Raw genomic sequence first — 20,845 nt, 5'->3', positions numbered from 1 at the left:
TACCAGCCTTCGAGCAGCATTGCTTTTATTTAAACTAAAATGGTGGTTTTCCTGTAATGTTAGAATCCTACCAGAAATGCAAACTTCATGTAACCCCTCTTTATTGACTGACTTCTATATGCTAAGGTGGGGGCCCAAGTTATACTTCCTGTTATGGCCAGTGCTATCTGACAAGCTGAGCATGTGGCCGATGGTCAGACAATAGGACACAACACTGAGCTATGAATAACCCAAACATATTTATATCAAACCCCTATAACCACAGATATATAAACATAATTGTGATCCTCTGTGGGAGAATCATATACATACAATCACAATACTTGTAAGGTGCTGCATAGTTGTGTGCCAATGTCTCTCAGAGTCCCCACGACCTTGTCTTATAAGGGACCCGTGTGTAGGTGCCGGAACAACGTTTACTCACAATTGGCTGTAACGTCATATGTCCCTATTTCAGACTACAACTCCCAGAAGCCCCTGCTGCTGCTCTCAGTCTTTAGCTCATTACCAGAAGCACACACCAGAAAGGAGCCAGTCAGGTGGCAGCATGCATAGCTGTATCCTATCAAGGAGGTTACATTCACATAATCTTCTTAGCTTTCTATGCCAATTAGAAAATGTGGACTTAGAGTTTCAAGCGATATATCTGACCACCCACCAAATGAGGAAAAAATTCAAACAGCAAACGCCTAAAGAATAGGAAAGCACCCGGCATTGATGCCATAACTGCAGAAGCTCCAAAAGCTGGTGGAGAAGTCGTTGTGAATCAATTAAAAGGCCTATACAACATCTTTTGGAGCAAAACTTATGTGCCACAAGATTTAAAAGACGCAATAATTGTACCGATACATAAAAAAGGCGACCCAGCTAATTGCAGAAATTATAGGGGCATAAGCTTGCTATCAACATCTGCAAAGCTTTAGACTTCTATTATCCGGACCAGACTACTTAAACGCAGAAAATTGAACTGCAGGGAAAAACAGGCTGGGTTTAGACCAGGAAGAGGGTGCACGGACCAAATTTTCGCACTCCGACAACTAGCAGAAATACGACTCCACTGCAAAAAAGATACCTTTTATGGTATTTGTTGACTTCTCGTGTCCTTTTGACAGTGTGGATCACCCATCGCTATGGTGCGCCCTCAAGGCTGATACGGTACCACAAGCCACTCTCAATGTGCTAAGAGCTTTTTATGAAGTAGGTACAAGCAGAGTCAAGCACATGGGCAACATATCCGCGCCATTCTCCATCCATGAGCAAGACAGGACCCCGGTACTGAGGTGGGGAAGTATAGAACCACGCACCCACAGCAGCGGAAGCGTGCCTGGCAGGCGGATTGGCAAACGTAGCCGGGTCTGGGTTGGAGAGAGTGGGTTAGTCGATACTTGCCGAGGTCTTGGAGTATAGAGTTCAGAATAGTCAAAGTCCGTTAGCCGTGGTCTGGGGTTGGAGAGATCAGAATCGTTGAAGTCCGTATAGCTGTAGTCTGGGGTTGGCGAGGTCAGAATAGTAGATGTCCGTATAGCCGTGGTCTGGGTTGGAGAGATCAGCAGAGTCAAGGATAAGCCAGCGTCAAAAGCCAAAGAGATTCCAAAGGCAAGCCGGGTCGGTACACGAACGGTTAACTGCAAGAAAACACAGGACAAGGAGCAAGATACAACGGACGTAGGAGCTCAAGGCTACAAGGAGTTATGCTCAGCAAGGTATGAGAGGAACTGCAGGGTTTAAGTAGCACACAGGAACCAGTAGCAAAGGAGGCCCGAGCGGAGGCAGAGCGGAGGCGCGGCCTCCGTGGAGGCAAGGATTGGCTGCAGGAGACAAGTGGGCTAAACAAGTACTTGCCACGCAGCTGGGGAGCGATGCACGTCGTCACGTGTGTGCGCCGCGCACGAGAAAAGCGCGGCGTGTCTGAGGGGGCGGAGCTAAGCGCCGTGGCACTCTAGAAGAGATGCGCGCGCATTCTGTAAGCAGAGCGGGGGTGCGCTCACGCGCTGGTGCCAGAGCGGAGGTCTGCGATAAGACAGGTAAGGAGGGAACACGTCACAACGGACGTGTTCCCCGATTCCTTACACTGAATTCCTAGTGTGTGAGTCCGTGTATGTGTGTGTGTGTGACTCCATGTGTGTGTGTGTGACTCCGTGTGTGTGTGACTCCGTGTGTGTGTGATACTCCGTGTGTGAGACTCCGCGTGAGTTTGTCTGTGTGTGTCTTTGTATGTGTCTGTGTGTCCTGTGTGTTTCTGCGTGTGTGTCTGATTCCCAAGTGTGGTTGTGGGGGGGGGGTGTGCGCTCAGCATTTACCAAGAGTGGTTGTGGGGGGGAGGTGGGAGGTGCTCTCAGCGTCTCCCAAGTGTGGCTGGGGGGGGCGGGGTGCTGGCTCTCCAAGTGTGGCTGGACTGGGGGGGGGGGTGCAGGCCCTCCAAGTGTGGCTGGGCTGGGGGGCAAGCTCTCCACATGTGGCTATGCTGGGAGGCAGGCTCTCCAAGTGGGGCTGGGGGGGGGGAGCAGGCTCACCGCAGGCTCTCCCAACAGCCCCGGCATGAGGTTAGCACACAGGCGTGCTCCAGGGGATCCAGCGCCAACGACCAACCGGACACGACCCACCACATTCCTCCTCCTCGTTACCGGAGCTGTCCGACCCCTGCACTCCAGGCCACCCCCACCGGCAGAGCTGCGGGGAAACGGCTGACGGGTCTCGCAGTCCCGTCACATCTCCTGGCCGCCGAGGAGGAGGAGATCTCTGGGGAGCCGGGGCAAAAAAGCTCAGTACTGGGGTGTGGTGTGTATGTAGCGCTGCCTTCCTCCTCTCCGGTGACTCCTCCTGGTGGAAGCTGGCAACACTGACAGCCTCTTCTGCCAGGAGTGACGTCACTTCCGTCTCCATCAACTCCATTTACTGCCAGGCAATTTTGCTCATGTGGTAGGTGTGCCCAAAGAAGTTTCAGTTCAAAAAAATACTCCTCTCTAAATCTGACTGTTTTGTTTTTAGCACAATCACATATGTTGTGTAAAATCCTCCAATGTACCAGAGCAACCAACAACACAGGTTAACTCTTCCAATACATATTTTGATATAATTTCAATAAATATTATTTTATTTTCGTGTTTGAAAAGAAGAACATCAGCCATTCTGCATTTTATTCTTTGAATTGTATGTAAGGTCCTGTGGAATCTAACGGTTATGTGGTAATACATGGTAATGGTATTTGGGACCAAGACTAAATTTGTAAAGCTTCCAGTGACTGAGCTCCTGATTAGAACCAACGCTAACACCAGCCTAACACCTGTCACTAGTTTTAAATACCTGGGCTTATGGTTTGACTCCCACTTATCATTCGGGATGCACATTGATACCCTGACAACCAAGACCTATGCCAAACTAGGGGTACTTTACAGGAACAAATCCTCCCTAAGTCTCCTGGTCAGGAAGCGTATCGCACAGCAGATGCTAATGCCAATTATTGACTATGGAGACATAGTATATGGCTCGGCTCCTCAAACCCACCTTAGCAAACTTGACACCCTCTACAATTCAATTTGTCGTTTTGTTCTCCAAAGCAACTACAACACACATCACTGCGAAATGCTCAAAGAACTAGATTGGTCATCACTCGAGTCTAGGCGCAAAGTTCACCTTTCCTGTCTTGCCTTTAAATTCTTTATGGGCAAGCTACCCAGCTACCTGAACAATCTCCTCACCCCTACCACATGCAGCACTTATCACCTGAGATCAGACTCCAAAAGACTATTCATGGTCCCAAGGCTCAACAAAGTATCCGGACGTTCCTCCTTCTCCTTCCGTGCACCCCAAAACTGGAACAACCTACCAGAGACTCTCACATCCACCACCAGCTTAAGTTCTTTCAAATCTAAGGCTGTCTCACATTTTAACCTAGTCTGTAACTGTTTAATACGCTCATAATATATATTATCTGTAACTGTGCATGCAATGTCTTGTATATAATGTATACCCTGTTCATTTATGTAACTGTACTTGTAACCGTGTATTATTTGTTTTACTCTGTGCCCAGTACATACTTGAAAACGAGAGGTAACTCTCAATGTATTACTTCCTGGTAAAACATTTTATAAATAAATAAATACAGGCAACATTTTTACGATATCAGATAAAGATCGGCATCATACATAGAAGTGGTTTTAAAGTAAGCCTCGTAGTAAATCAGACTTACCTATGAAAAAACTAAATATAGAAAATGTTTGATTAACAATGGAAGCCAGTGTGATAATTGTATTCATTCTGTTTGAGAAAGAATGGACAGTGTTTATTACTATAAATGTATTGTACAGAATTACGGCAGTAAGGCATGTGTGTTTTATTTTTCTCCACATAGAGGACTAAAAGAAGCCACTGATCTATCAAGGTTTCGAATGTTAAAATATTTGTGGCTTAACCATAACAAGGTAATAAAACACATTATGAAAATGTTGGGAAAACTTGAGACATTGACATGATACTGTACAGGTGAATGCGTTATGTTTAGACTTGAATTATTTTAGGCAAGTGTTTAACATTTGCTCCAAATCTGGCATTACTTAAATTAGTTCTCAAGACTCAAGGTAGAGGTGTGGCAATGGGAAATGCCTGGGCGCTACCACCAGACGAAATGTATGGGAAAAAATAATAATTATTTTCACAACCTTATGTGGTATATAAGGTTTCCATCTGCTTCGAGGTCTCTTCCTGTGACTCAAAACCCCGGTAGGGTCTATCCAGGATCATTAATGGTACAGAAATACAAGGGAAAAGGGGGAGCACAGGTTGAGGGATGCTGGGGATAATGAATATATTGTGATTAGGTTTTGAGGACAAATGTTCCCGAACTAATAAAAGTGAGGATGGTGGAGTGTGAAATAACATAAACACTTACACGGCCTTGTGTAAATGCTGTCACATCAAGGTTTCTTTACTTTCCTCTTTTTCTTCTGTATTTTCCTGGTGTAGAATTTCTTCTCCTTTAATCCGTATAATCGCCTCTTCAATCTCCCAGCGAATCTCAATTGTAGTGTCACCCTCGGAGCAAATGGATAAGAGTGAAAACAAAAGTTGAGGGACAATTCAAATGAAATGTGACAAAGCCTAATTCCAATAGTTAAGAGTAATAAATTAAATGCAGAAAAAACTGCAAACACTCACACGGACAAGTGTGAGTGTGTTCCTGAGGGATGTGTCTTTATCCTCTTCCTACGGAGCCTGAGGAAGCCCAAGAAAGGGCGAAACGCGTAGCTCGAAATCTTTAAGCATTTTGAACTTTGTCCGGCCACCGTCAGGAGCAGGACGTAGGAGCTCAGCACAACACCCGGACGCGAGCAGAGTTAGCCGCGCACCTTGCGCCCTGCGTGAATTTCCTAAAGACTGGCTGTTATTTTATTTTTTGGCTCTTATGTCGTTCAGACTAAGCGCTTTTTAGACTGTTATTTTATCATTTTAAATATAGATTACGGTGGTATACTCTATCTTAGAGTCATTTTGTCACCAAGATACGGAGAGTGATCCCAATTTGCCTTGAAGTTAGGACTGGATTTTCAAGGAGGAATAAAAAGATACCAACTTCAGTGTGAACTCACACGTGGCCTTGTGAGTATCTTTGTTATATTCCCTACCCTTATTAACCATTTATTTCCATTATTTAGAACATAAGTGGCTTTATATGAGAGCTCTCTTATGTGAAGAGGATAAAGACACCTCCCTCAGGAACATACTCACACTTGTCCGTGTGAGTGTTTGCAGTTTTTTCTGCATTTAATTTATTACTCTTAACTATTGGAATTAGGCTTTGTCACATTTCATTTGAATTGTCCCTCAACTTTTGTTTTCACTCTTATCCATTTGCTCCGAGGGTGACACTACAATTGAGATTCGTTGGGAGATTGAAGAGACGATTATCCGGATTAAAGGAGAAGAAATTTTACACCAGGAAAATACAGAAGAAAAAGAGGAAAGTAAAGAAACCTTGATGTGACAGCATTTACACAAGGCCGTGTAAGTGTTTGTTATTTCACACTCCACCATCCTCACTTTTATTAGTTCAGTAACATTTGTCCTCAAAACCTAATCACAATATATTCATTATCCCCATTATCCCTCAACCTGTGCTCCCCCTTTTCCCTTGTATTCAAGGTAGAGGTGGTCAGTATGATTTTGTCATTATGGTTCTGACTTCGTTTAAGTGAATGTTAATATCATGCAATGTTATCAAACCTGGTGATGTGTAGACAGGATACAATGGAGGTAGAGAGGTGTGAACTATGATAGAGTAATAGCTAGTGCTACATTGACCTTTCCACACATCACCAGGTTTGATTTTTACATTAGCCTAGCCTTAGCAGGTGTCAACCCCAGTGCCACGAGTACTATCTATTTTACATTTCTGTGCTATAAGTACCCAATAAAATTAAATTTTGTTAGCCATTCAGTATCTGGACACACCGATGTGCTCGGAATAACGTTTATGGATGTATCCCCTTCTAGCCGCTATATAGCACATTAGATCCTTCCAACATCCATACAGTACTCTTTATTTCAATTCAGGATGTTAAGTGTGCTAGTCACATTATTTGTATACCACCATTATTACTATTACTTGGGGTTTGAGTGCAGATTACGCAGAAGTCCTTTTTTCTTTTTGTGTTTTTGCCTCATCCAGCCACTTCTCTCTGCACCCTATCCACTAAGATATCACCATTGCATTGTGCTCTAGCTGTAGCAGGAATGACCCCTTCCCCTCTCATCTACATTTATAGTCTCCACAATTGGCTTCTTTTGGAAAGCAGCTCTGTCTCCATGCCTTCCTCCTAGAAGCTGGCAATACATATTTTTTCATCCATCACACAGTTTTATCACTTAAGTTAGATGTTTTATGCTATGAGGGCAACAATTCTATTTTCATGCACAGTAAATCCATTACGTTTACACAATCCATAATACTGTGTGCACTTTCTAGCACTCACTTACTTTATATGTTCAATTTTTTCTACAAGTATTCACTGAAACACATTTGTGTACACTGTACACCTGTCCTATGAGAATCCCAGTCATACTAGATTTACATGAATGTAGATTGCATACAAATAGGCTATCACTTCGTTATCCCTAAAATATGTCTTGGAAGGGGTTCCCAAGGAAATATTTAAAAACTAGTTTGTTTGAACTTGGAAAAAAACACTTAAAGCTGCAGTACCACGTACTGTACTAGCAAACTTTTATATAGTCACACTGCTTTGTTTAATAGTAAAGATGTGGATGATTGCTGTATTATGATTACAGTATTAAAGAACATTATACAAAAAATATTTTTCATAACAAAATTCTAGATACACGAATCCTTCAGTCACTTGAAAATTGCTATTATTTACCTGAATCAGTGGCTGATTTCTCATTAGACCAACAGGTCCGGGCCTAGGGCGGCAAAATGTTGGGGCGGATAATGTTTCTTTTTTCTCCCGTATACAGAAGCCCCGCTCTCGTCCCCACTGATTGCTGGAGGAGCGAATGGGGTTTCTGTAAAGTTCTTACCTTCTCCTTCGTGCCGCCCTCCCCCTTCAGCGTTGCGTTGGCCTCATTGAGAGGTTATGAGAGCTTTTTGCAGTAGTGTTAGGACCTACAGATGGGCCATACAGTGAAGTGGTTGTAAGCTTAAAATACTTTGGCCAAAGAATTGAACTAAATGACCGTTGCTTATGAGAAGATATACAGATAAGTATTGAACTATATAATCTGTCAAGTTAGATATAGCACTGGGGCCTTTTTGTCTTTTGTTCTATACATGAGATCACAATCCTAGTAGCACTCTCTTTGACAATGATGTGGTGGATTTAATATGACTGAGTTATTTCTAACTGCTTGAATGCTACAGCATTTAGAGCAGAATTCAATTGCAACACAATTATTATTTCGTGACGTGGTAAATTATCTGCAAAGGGTTTTGCTAACTTTTTTTCCTTGCATTTCAGATCCCAAAAATAACAGGTTTAGCCAGTAATTACCGACTGTCAGAGCTGTATATTAACAACAATGCACTGTGTGATATAACAGGTAAATATTTGTAAAGACAAATCACAAAATTATTTTTCCTTTTGGTCCCTGACATCCCATATTCCAGAAACATTTTATTAACATTTCGATAATGGTTTGATAATGGGAATTATAACCAGAAGTATATTCCCTACTGTTCCTACTATTTGAATGATTTATTTTCATTTTTATTATGGGTGTAGACAAGCATGTCTTTTTTTTTTTTTACTGAGCGTACAGTTTATAAATATGCACTAGTCTCTGCCTTATAACCCTCCCTATAAGCTATAACATCACTGCTTCTGATGACTCCATGGCATACTTTTACTGAAGCCCTTTGCCCACCCCTCATGTTTTTTTCTGCCTTTTTATTTATGTCCCCTTCCGTTTTATGCCCATTTCAGACATGCCAGCTCTCACAAATTTTCTGTGAGTCCCACTGATTTTTAGCATCATTAGTCCCATAGACTTCAATGGGTCTCACTGATTGAAGTTGGTACTTTTTCAGTTAAAATGCAAATTTCCTGTTCGCCACATGGCAGTTGGTACCCAATGATATAAGTCCTCCCCTCAGCACAGTAGGACAAGAATCTCTTCTGCAAATACTGGTACATAAGACCCTCCATCCATCTGCAGAACTGTATTTTTCCTGTCCTACAGCATAGCAGTAGTTTATTTTCTTTAAAGGGACACAACAGAACTGCAGCTTATGTAGTCTATTGAGGGGGTTCTCAAGCCTCTGTCCCCATCCATGAGGTGATAAGGGAGATGATTTATGCTGAATGGGCCCAGCCGAATAAGAAACTGGTAACACCAAAATAATTTACAACGATGTGCCTGTTTATGGAAAAGGAGGTCAAATTTTGCGAGAATCCCCCCAAAGTAGATGCGCAATTACTAGAATCACAAGGAGAACCACGTTGCTAGTGGATGATACAGTATCATTTAAGGATGCAATGGATCACAGGATGGAAAGTGAATTGAGAAAAGCCTTTTTAACAGCGAGCTTAGCCTGGAAATCTGCTGTGGCTACTGCGTCACTTTCCAAGCAATACGTGTCTGGGTGGCCACTGTCGAGGAGGCACTTGAAAAGGGTGTGAGGGAAACATCAATTTGGAGTGCGCTTGCAGAGATCACATTAGCAACGGATTTAATCTCGAAAATATCACTGAACACAGTGCACCTATTGGCTAGAAGTATGATATTATCTGTGGCAGCAAGAAAAGTGTTATGGCTAAGACACTGGGTGGCCGATTCCATGTCAAAGAACAACCAATGTGCTCCCTGCCCTTCGAGGGTGAATACCAATTCGGATGAAAATTGGACGCAATCATTTCTAACGTTTCTGGGGGAAGTAGTGCGTTCCTCCCACAAGAAAGATGGAATAGGCTTTTTTTTTTTTAAAAATCCACAATAAGATAGAATGCTGTACAGGGAGGCCAAGGCGTACCATTCCGGCAGGCCATTTGCACGACAGCCAATATGGCTAAATCTTTTTCGGGGCACCAGAGGAAGAGGGTAGTTTGCAAGGGACAAATTTGAGATGAGGCGAGCCCTACAGTGTGCAGTCAGAGGAAGGCTGGCACGGTTTGTCTGTATGAGCTCATTTAATCGAAAAGCGATGGTTGCACAGAGTCATATCCCAAGGGTACCATTTAGAATTTATAAAAGAACCTTGGAGAAGCAAGTTTGTCGCGTCCAGATATCCAATGTCTCGTCAAGAAAACAAAGTGTTGCATCACATTTTGCAAGACGTAATATGCAACATAATAAATAAAGTTCCTTATACACAGAGAATAGAAATATATTTCAGAATGTTTCTGGTAAAAAAAAGAAAACCGTCTGGGTAATTCAGCGCAGAGGACTTCACGCAAGTAATTTTTTAAAAATAAGATTTAATAAAATCCAGAATGGCCGCAACAAAAAATATTTATATATCCCGCTACATAGAGAACGTTATGGGAGTGGAAAACCAACATGCTCCCCTCAAGACGGTGATGTTTACTACATGCCAGCTGCTTTGGATGGGGTGCACAAATGGAATGTGCGGTAGCGCAAGGAAGTTGGCCCAAATATTGCAGCAATCATTCAGTAAACATTCTAGAACTGCAAACAGTAAGAAAACCTCTGAAGTCCTTTCAAGCCTACATCCAAGGCAAAAGCGTAAATATATGGTCAGACAATCTCACTGCAGTGCATTTTATTGCAAAGAAGAGAAGAACCAATAGCTCAAAACTGTTTTCCTGTCAACCGATTATGCTGTGGGCAGCCAGATAAACAACATTACGGCAGTTCATATCCCAGGATGCCAGAATACGACAGCCAAATGCGTATCCATCTAGGAGAATGTAAACTAGATATCAGAGTTTTCCAACAACTAGTGGATTGTTGGGGTCAACCTCAAATAGACCTCATGGCCACTGTTCTGAACAAGACAGTGAAGCATTTTTGTGTGAGGTTTCTTCACCAGCACACCAATCAGACAGATATTGTCAGCATTCCTTGGAAGTTCAGGTTGGCTAACATTTTTCCGCTGATTTTTCCGCTGATTCCACTAGTTGCCAAAGTCTTGCATAAAATAGAAACAGACAAGGCAGAAGTAATATCTGTGATTCTGTACTGGCCAAGTAGAGTTTGGTTTGCTCAGCTGGTAGATATGGCTATAGACCAACCTTGACATCTTTCAATAATTCCAAAGATGCTGAAACAAAGACCAATCAAGCATTCAGAGCCAAAAAACTAGCTTTAGGTACATGGAGATTGAACAGCATGCGCTGAAAGTGAAAGGTTGTTCGGACAGACCATTCGTGGCGTAAATATCAGCTAGGAAGTGTTCAACCTGATCTGTATACTAAGTCTTGTTTTCAGGATTGGTGTGAAAAGACAGGTTAAGAGTTTTCAACCCTTCCTTGATATCAGTGGTAGAGTTTTTACAGGAGGGCTTTGATAAAGGTCTCAGTTTAAGCTCGCTGAAGGATCAGGTAATTTAGTAAGATTCTTACAAGCAGTGAACCATTGAAGAACTGAAGAACTCAAGTAAGAAGTACAATCTCAATGTTAGATCTCTCGCTGATCCTGGAGTCTTTAGCGGATCCTCCATTTGAACCCTTGTAACAAATCTCATTGAAATTATTATCATGGAAGACGGTCTTTCAATTGTGATAACTTCAGCATGAAGAGTAGGGGAGCTACAAGCTCTTTTGTGTAAGGGACTGTTTCTCATGTTCCATCAGGATAAGACTGTATTAAAAATAGTCTCTGCTTTCCACCTGAATCAGGAGCTCATTATTCCTTCCTTTTGTCACAGGGAAGACAAATTGCACAATCTGCAAATAATGTGATGTCTAATAACATACTTACTCAGTGTAAAAGATTTCAGAAGATCTGATCAACTCTTTATACTCCAGGAGGAACTTCTCCCATTCCCTCATGATAATAGCGACCGTGTCGGTGGGAGCACGCTTTACTAGGGAGCGGTTATTTTCCTGGATGGCCCGATGTATGGCTTTAGCCACCGGGTCTCGCATCAGGGGGACGACTAGCTACTTCGAGCTCAGTATGGTATCTTGGTTTATGGACATGCCTTTGGGGTGGCAGTATGGTGCAGGAAGTGCCTTCGACTGACATCCCAAGGAGTCCACCACTCTTGAGTTCGGAAAAGGTGACTCTATCCTCCACTATAGCCTCTGTGGAACAGATTGCCTGAATCCCATGGCCAGGAATCTCCTCTCACTCGCCATTGTCCGATGTAGAACTCAATCCAGGCCTTCTGTACAGGGCATCAGCTCCATCATTCAAGGGCATGGGCTTGTACTTCAGCATAAACTGATTGTCACAGGAGACCAGTACTTTTACACCGAAACCACCATGATCAGTAGCACCAGACAAGGACAAGGTTGTTGAATAAAATTAGGTTTATTCTGGCACGCCAGCAGACAAAACAAAGATGCACAAAACAAGATGCATTACCAACCGGGGGCCTGGGGAGTAGACTCTAGCCTCGCTAGATGCAGGGGCCTGCTTCAAGAAGGCTTTCCCTGCCCGCTTCTCATCCAGGATATCAAAGTGCTGATCACACAGCAGCCCCTCCGACATGTATCTCCAGCTGGTCACAGTCCAGATCCAAACTCCTTCACAGAATGTCTCCCAGTCTCTCTGATAGTCTCCACACTCCTTCCCAGAATGTCTCTCAGATGCTCCTGTGAGGGAATACAATTCTCTGATCAGCAGCACCCCTTATATATATATATATATAGCCCTCTGTGGCTATCCTTTACATGGGAGGGGAGCTACTGACCAGTCAGAGCACGGATTAGATTGTTGCCACAAAAGCCAGAGCAGGGGCGTGCCAAGGCACTCAAGACTTCCCACTGTGTAGGAGCCTGAGAGTCTGAAAAGAACAGAGAGCCCATCCCCAGACCTTATTGTCCACTCTTTCCCACTCACCAAATGTATTTAACACCTCTACGCTCCCAGCCTTTGTCTTAATACACATTTCTCAGCAGGGACCTCAGCTGATTAAATCACAGAGTCCCTCCCATAGAAATGTACACATGCAAATCACATTACAAGTCTGCTATCTTAGAAATGAGCACATAATCCAATTTATACTTTACAGGGCTGACTCCCAAATCACATCAAATGTTGGATCACTAAACTGGGGGATTGCATTTACAGGGAAAAAAATATACAGGCTTTGAAATACATTCTTACAGACATGGTACATTATACATTCCCTGTTCTTCCCCAGATATTAAATTACATTTGGCAGAAATAAGCCTTACATATGGGGCCAAGTTACATGGATGTAGGGGTAGCTAGCTGGGTTTCATCCCAGTTTTGTGATGCCAGCTACCCCTACCATCACACTGATAATTAGACAGAGCAGCTAACCACCTTTGGCGGAGGTCAAGATGTATGTCAACAGGTTGTTGTCAGTTCGTTCTTCGAAGGATACCCCGTATAGATAATCATGTAGTTTATATACTACAGCTCATTGAGCGCTAGAAATGCTAGTTTGTGGACTGAATAGTTCTGTTCACTGGGCGTCAACCTGCGGTTGACATAGGCTACAACCCGGAGGCCCCGCTGGGTATTTCTGGTGTAATACTGCTCCCATCCCGTTGAAGCTGGCATCCACGTGCAGGACGTATGGTTGTTCTGGATCTGCATAGGCCAAGATAGGAGCTTCAGTGAGGCTTTTCTGAAGCTCCACGAAGGCCTTATCACAGGCAGAATTCCACTTGGCCCCGAATGGCGTTCGCGGGGTTGCTGTTTTTTGCCGAGGTTCTTCTGGGTAAATTTTCAGCAGATTGTTGAGGACTTTGGCCTTGCTGGAGTATCCCTCTACGAATCTTCGGTAATAGCCGCAAAACTCCAGGAAGGATCGTAGCTCCATCACGTTCTCTTGTCAGGACCATTTCACTACTGCTTCAACCTTTAGCGGGGTTGGTAGCCACCCCTTCTGCGGACACGATGTGGCCCACATAGGTGACTGAAGTGTGACAGAAGCGACATTTGTCCAGAGATGACTTCAGACCTTCCTTTCCTTGTCTGTCCAGGACCTTCAGAAGGCGTTCTTCGTGCTCCTCTAGCGTCTGTCCGAACACGATGATATTGTCCAAATAGACCAGACATTCTTGGGGGTTTATGTCCCCGATAGTTCTTTCCATTAGTCTCTGGAAAGTTGCAGGTGCACCACAGATGCCTTGTGGCATCTGGGTGAACTGATAAAATTTGAAGGGGCAGACAAACGCTGTCTTCTCCTGGTCTTCGGAGCTCATGGGGACCTGGTAGTACCCAGACCGCAGGTCCAGCATGCTGAATCACTGACTGCCAGATAGGGCACTGAGGATCTCTTCAATCCGAGACAGGGTATATTGATCCGGGATCATGTGGCGATTCAGGGTGCGATAGTCCACGTATAAGCGCACGGATCCGTTCTTCTTCCACACCACCACAATAGGAGAGGCATATGGGCTATGGCAGGGGGGCGCAAACTTTTTTCCCTGCGCCCCCCTGCCGGCGGTCCCCTCTCTTTCGCGCCCCCCCTAACCACCATTGACCCGCCCTCCGGCGTCATGACGTCACATTGCCATAGCAACGTGACGTCACATGACCTCGCGGCGTCATTTTGACGCCGCGTTGCCATGGCGACGCAAGAAGGAAGCCGCCGGAGTCACGGGTAAGTATGATTTACAGAGGCCCTGCAGCTCCCCGGGCACTTAATTTAAGTGCCTTCGGGAAGCACGCGGGGCCTCTGTAAACCCCGCGCCCCCCCACCGGCAGTCTCGCGCCCCCCCTGGGGGTCGCGCCCCACAGTTTGCGCACCGCTGGGCTATGGGATTCATTCACGATGTCCACCGTCTCCATCTCTTTCAGGCCATCCCTCACATCCTCCACATTTCGAGGAGCTATGCGTCTGGAACACTTTAGGAATGGGGTGGCATTGTTCAGTTGGATGGTGTGTTGAGCACTCTTACCGCAACCCACATCCATTTCACTGGTGGAGAACACCTCACTGCGCTCCACCAGCTTGTCACTCAGTCACTTCTTTCACTCCACTGGCAAGGACAATTCCCCGAAGTAGAATTGCAACCCGGGAGGGGCTTCCCGTACGGTGGCCGCATTCATATGAGCCAGGAATTCTATTTGAGTAACTGGGTATATTCGACCCAGTGCTTGACCGTCATCAAACCGGATAGGATGAGGCGAAATGTTCTGTATAGATACAGTCAATCGTCGAGGAAGGGAGGACTTCCATTCCTTAATTTCTGGTACCACTTTGAAACCTCTCTTTGCGTCCTCTTCGGGCGTAGTTTCAAGGGAAAAGTACCAGTCTGTTTCAACACAGCCCGGGTAGTTAGGTACAGCGGCCATGTGTCTCACTCCCCTGGTGGAATCTCTGTCAACCCCAGCTCAAGGTTGAAGAATTGTCCAAACCCTTCTTGGGCAGAGATTCTGTAGCACTCCTCTTTAAATACTGGATGAATCCGCAGAGACGATAGGGGTAATTCTCCGGCTTCTTGCAGGTAGGCCCGGATTAGGGCTCACACCACATCCGCGTTAGTCCCCAATATGATGGGGGAATTTGGGTGTTCCCGAGGTTCGGGACATACCAATGCTTCCACTTCCATGGGGTGAGTTTTGTTGGTGTAAAGCTGTGGTATATCCAACCATACTTGAATCATGCCATCATTGGGATAGACTTCGCTACTGAGGCCCCACAACTTCATTTTCTCTGCAGACTGCACAGGCAGATGCTTGAGGTGCAGATCGTAAAATGGCCAGTAGATGATGGTCACTTGAGACCCAGTGTCCAGCAATGCAGAGGAGGAGATATCCTCCACTAGTACTCGTACTATAGCCGCAGGTCCTACTCGATTTGTAGGCATCCGGTTGGGGCTCCTTTTCAGGGCTAGACGCAGGGGCAATGGACGGCGGTTCCACCATTTGAACGGTGAAGGTCATGGTCGCAGGGGTGGGGGTCCTTGGCTTTGGACAGTCTTTGGCAAAGTGACCTCGGTCGCAGATATAGCAGTGGGTACCTCGGGTCGCACTGGCACTAGGTGTAGTGATCGGTTTCTGGGCCCCCTGGAGACGGAGACAGGCGCCACTGAAGTAGGGTTATCCTCTGCATTTCCGTCTCCTTAGGCTTCTGTGCCGACACCCCTTTTGTCTCTCCCTTGTGGGAGTCTTTATGTTTTTTTTGGGGGGGGGGTGTAAACGTTTATAGGCCTCATGCCCTTTCTCCAGGCCCAATAGCCCCTCAAGCGTAGGAGGACTTCCTTGTAGAAAGGAACACCGGATTATGATGACTATGATGGGTGGGTATAAATCCCCTTAAAAACTTTTCTGTGATATTCATCCACTTGAGAGGCTGGAATTATATAGTGGGAACATAGATTCCACAAAACTAACTGTATCCATTGAATATACTCAGACAGTTCTTCCCCTTTAGGCATTCCATTAGCCGCTGCCTCTTAACAGCTTCAGTGCAAGACCATTCCTCCAGTACTTGCAAGGTGTAGTACTTCCAGGTTTCGAATGTCTCTTCTCTGACTGGCGTGGGCAATACCCCTGAAAAAGCTTTCAACTTACGATAATGTTGTGCCTGAGACGACTCGCTTTTGTTCCCAGCCAACTACTGTATGGCTTCTACGAGCAACCGAACTCCATCCGAGCAGCAGGAACTGTGACTGCTCTGACCAGATCGTCGGCTGTGACCGAACGTGGCACTGGCTTCACTCCTGCAAGGATTTCCTGGGGAAGGTGAAGACATAACCATCGAAAGCTCCTGCATGTCAGTGGCGAAACTAGTGGGCTCTACCATCACAGATATTTCTGTATAGATTATAGGGCAACCGCTATCTAGTACTCCTTCCGTTAAGTCATACCCGCCGGTTACAAGCACTGCGCACCATACCTTTTCTGGGTCTGTTCGGCGGTCTAGAATATGTGCAACCTGTGGGCCCGGGAACTGCCCCAGTACTGGACAGATGTCACAAGAGGAGATGTCGGCGGGGACTTGCCCAATGGCAAGCACCTGTTGAGGTGGTACATAGCTTTTCAACGCCCATTCATAGACCTCCTGCCGGGATGGTAATGATATGATCAGCGACATAATTTGGATTTTACTAACTTTGGGCACCCCAGGTTTGAAATCTCAGCAGCGCCTTCAAATTGACTTTGCGTGCTGCTAATACCTGTACGCTCACAGGAGGCCTGAGCCTCTGCTTCTGGGAGCCTGGGGTGAGCTCTCTCTCTCTTAGTGCAGCGCCTCCACCTATGAGGCATCCCGGCGTTGGCGGGATAACCCCTCACAGGAACAAATACAACAGTAGTAAACAACACAGTGTATATTTAACGGAGCCTTACTGTACACAATATATATCACACACACACTACTAGGCCGCAACAATATAAGGCCGTGACCACAAACACTGGAGTGGTGCCCCGAAAGTACTGAGGATGCGGTGGCACCAATAACACCTGGTAATCATCCCAGTAATCCCACCCAATGTGAGATAGCGCTACCCCCTGTAAATGTTGGTGCATGTTGGGTACCTGCCTGGGTACTCCAGTACCAAGGTGCAGCATGTAGAGGTGCGTTGGAGGAGGTCCCACGCAGCGGGGCCTCCACAACAATTCCCCTCTCTCTTAAGGGTCCAGCTCCTCCTCGTGGTATGAGCTCCAGCCAGAGGGTCTCACACAATGTCTCTGAATACTTGCAGCCTGGTCCCAGGCCTCAGTCCGCCACGTGGATGTCCGTCCACTGGCACAGCAGTGTAGCGGTAGTACTGCGGTGGGGAGGGTCCCTATCTGGGGGCCTTCCCTACAATACTTAAGCTGTGGTTGGCTCATGGCCTAAGGGGCAAGATCTGTGCCTAGTCCAGGAAGCACTGCTCCCTGGACACTACTTTCTGTCTTGCCGCCTTCTTCAGCACTGAGCACGCTGGCTCCTTGTCCCAGAGGATATTCTCCTCCCCTTGCACACCCTTCTTTCCGGCGCAACCTCCTCAAAGCCCCCGGCCTGTTTCCCAGGCATTCTGGGACTTGTCTCTAGTACAATACCTGCGGAGCCATTCAAGATGTCTGCCAAAATGTAGTCCCTTGGCTTCTGTGAGTTGTAGTTCCAAAACATCTGTATACTATCATTTTATTTATTTGTATTGCTCTAATGTGAACATTTTGTCATTGACAAAAAAAATAAATAGAATATTTTGATTGCTTAGAGCAGGGGTGGGCAACTTCAGTCCTCAAGGGCCACCAACAGGTCAGGTTTTTGTATATACCTGCTTCAACACAATTGGCTCAATCAGTGGCCCAGTCGAAGACTGTGCCGAAGCAAGGATATCCTGAAAACCTGACCTGTTGGTGGCTTTTGAGGACTGGAGTTGCCCACCCCTATGCTAAGACCATACAAGATGACAAATGAGAGGAACAAAAACAAAAATAACACATATGATGAAACTTAATCAGTGACTCAGTCAACGATTGAGCCACCTGTGCTGAAGCAGGGATATCCTTCAAACTTGACCCGTTGGGGCCCTTGAGGATTGAAGTTGGCCACACTTGGCTTATAGTAATGTGTTTGTTTTACCTAATTGCAGGTACTCTGAAGCATTTGACCTCATTACAGACCCTGCGGCTGAATAATAATTACCTCTCAAGGCTGCCAGCAACTGTAAAGGAACTGAAGGGAATGACTAATCTTCGCACCTTAAGTAAGCATTTACAATATACATTAACCAATCAATTGCTTTTAATATTAGACATTATTACTATAAATGTGCAGTACCATGTAGTATCTTATGTTGAAGTTCAATAAAGTGAAAACACTAAGCTGTGCACCATTTGCACCATATTAAGAGCCGGTTGTTTCATGATAAGTTTAATAACTTATGCTGCTTTCGGTTTGAAAGCCTAAGCAGCAAAAGTACAGTAGCATATGTTATTGCACAGACAATGTATATTGCTTTTTGTATGGACTAGAAACTCATCCCCAACACAACAATGTTGTTATAAAGTTGTCAGGGCTAGGCTTTGAATCTTTATTATTATTATTATTTTTTTTCAATCTACATCACTGCATTTAGTGTCCACAATAAGTGTTCTGAAATCAATATTTCTGCTAAATAAAAAAAAACCCTGATGCACCATTTTTCAGTCAATGAGAAAAAAGTGAACACAACTATTTGTAAAGAATAAAAAAAAGGATGTAAAAGGTGACACTGTGTGCTCATTTGCATGTCCTTACCCAGAATTCCAGGCTACATTGGAAGCACTGTATGCTAAAAGATAATGGTGAAAATCATGGTTGCAAACTGGTCTGAGACGTGAATGTTCTCACGTGATATTTTTATTTGCTAAAAAAAGGGGGGGAAAGTCCTTTATTGTACACATGTAGCAGGTGTTAGTTTCGTTAACACGATGTGATGCATTAACGCTAAAGCATTATTACTGCAAAATTGGCCACAAACGCAATTTAAAGCAAAGGTCATTTGTGCATTATCTCCTTAACGCACGCAGTATTTACCAAATAGTCTTTTGTGTTATTCCGCATTAGTGGGGATAATAACCCGCTACATCTGTACGTGCACTTCTACATTTTTAGCAAATTTCAGTCAGTGGTGCTGTCTCACTTGCGTTTCATCAAACTGTTAACTGGTACAAACTTATCGACTACTTCTTTGCAATTTAATTTTGCCCAAAGCATTAAAAAAAAAAAAAAAAAAAAACTTGTGGAAAAACCTACAGATGTTGAAATGTACAGATTCTTGGAGAAATTCTGGGTTTCCAAAATGCTACAATTTTGCAAATGTGTCTGAATGTTTTCTAATTACTGAATTAGAAGGCCGTTTTTAGAAAACTACAGTCGCTACCTGCATAAAGAAGTAAAGCATAGTTAAGAGCAATTTGTATACAATTCTAATTAATATTTTTAGACTGCCTACGTGGGAGTGCACCTTTAAGTTTAAATCCTTTGGAGACAATGCATTTATTCTTGTGAATGCTTCTCAGAAACCTTTTTATTTATGTTTCCCGTAGGCTTATATCATAACCCTCTGGCTCAAAATCCAGACTACCGTCCTTATGTAATATACCATCTACCTTCAGTAGAACTTTTTGATCGTGAAAGTAAGTGACTATTTCATTTCTTAAAGGTACAAACTGAATTTATTTTTAGTTCCTGTCTTGCTAGAAGTAAACACGTAAAAAGGCACACACTTGCTAAACTGAAATAAAATGTTTTGCTTCTTTTTCAAAAAATTTAGTGCAGTCATAATGAAAATAAAGTTATAAAATTAGATCACAGAAATGTGTTCAATCCCTGTGTGCTGATTTGTGTTGTTTAAACCCATGTGGCACAGAATTTACATCCTTATTTCCGTTTCAACAATGTTGATAAATTCCACATACTTTGGAGAGGTTTCAGATTATTATGGATAGGGTGACCATTTGTCCCGGTTTTGCCGGGACAGGACAGAAAAAAACAGGACTGTCCCGGCAAAACCGGGACAAATGGTCACCCTATCCATAGGTCCATCCCGGAAATGTCCCGGTTTTTGTCCCTGTATTGCGGGGCAGCGGCGGTGAGGAGAATGCGGCGGCCAGTAAGTATTTTCTATGTGTGTGTATGAATGAATGCATGCTGCCGCGGGGATTGAATGAAGGAGAATGCCGGGGCGGGACTTAAAATGTCGACCGGCCCACAGGGGATTGGTCGCAGGTCAGGGGAAACCGGGGGCGGGGCTTCCGCTTTGTGCAGAGCACACGTGTGAGTGTGTCTGTCTTCCAGCTCCTGGCTCCTCTGTCGGCTGCGCGGTGAGTGTCCCCCTTCTGTCCCCGGTCCCGCCAGGGGGGGGTAATAGTAGGTGGTAGCGGGGGTGCGCCTGCCTTTGTACCACCTACCTTGTACCACCTTGTACCTTTGCCCCCCGGCACTCCCACCTTTGCCCCCCGGCGCTCCCACCTTTGCCCCCCGGCGTTCCCACCTTTGCCCCCCGGCGTTCCCACCTTTGCCCCCTGGCGCTCCCACCCTTGCCCCCCGGCGTTCCCACTTTTGTCCCCCGGCGTTCCCACCTTTGCCCCCTGGCGCTCCCACCTTTGTCCCCCGGCGCTCCCACCTTTGTCCCCTGACGCTCCCACCTTTGCCTCTCCTGGCGCTCACTTTCCCCCGTCCCCTTGGTGCGGGAGATTGGCTCGGGGGCGGGAAGTGGTGGCTGCGTGGTCGGTGGCGTGCAGGGGCTGGCGGGTGATGCAGGGGGAGGCGGGGTGTATCAGTGTGTGTGTGTATCAATGTGTGTATCAG

The 20,845-nt window shown here is 45.2% G+C and overlaps 1 protein-coding gene across 1 annotated transcript in view; it reads left to right on the top strand.

Moving 5' to 3' along the window:
• The first annotated feature begins 4,256 nt into the window (after positions 1 to 4,256).
• Positions 4,257 to 20,845, top strand: part of LRRC72 (leucine rich repeat containing 72) — a 31,346-nt gene continuing 14,757 nt past the window's right edge. Inside the window, exons 1-4 of the mRNA XM_075587211.1 lie at positions 4,257 to 4,421; positions 7,971 to 8,052; positions 18,144 to 18,257; positions 19,582 to 19,671. Coding sequence (XP_075443326.1) covers positions 4,272 to 4,421; positions 7,971 to 8,052; positions 18,144 to 18,257; positions 19,582 to 19,671 — 436 coding nt within the window. The 5' untranslated portion in view covers positions 4,257 to 4,271. The remainder of the gene's footprint in view (positions 4,422 to 7,970; positions 8,053 to 18,143; positions 18,258 to 19,581; positions 19,672 to 20,845) is intronic.

This window comes from Ascaphus truei, chromosome 2, assembly GCF_040206685.1.
Source record: "Ascaphus truei isolate aAscTru1 chromosome 2, aAscTru1.hap1, whole genome shotgun sequence".
Classification (NCBI taxonomy): Eukaryota; Metazoa; Chordata; class Amphibia; order Anura; family Ascaphidae; genus Ascaphus; species Ascaphus truei.
This window is presented reverse-complemented; position numbering and strand designations above follow the sequence as displayed.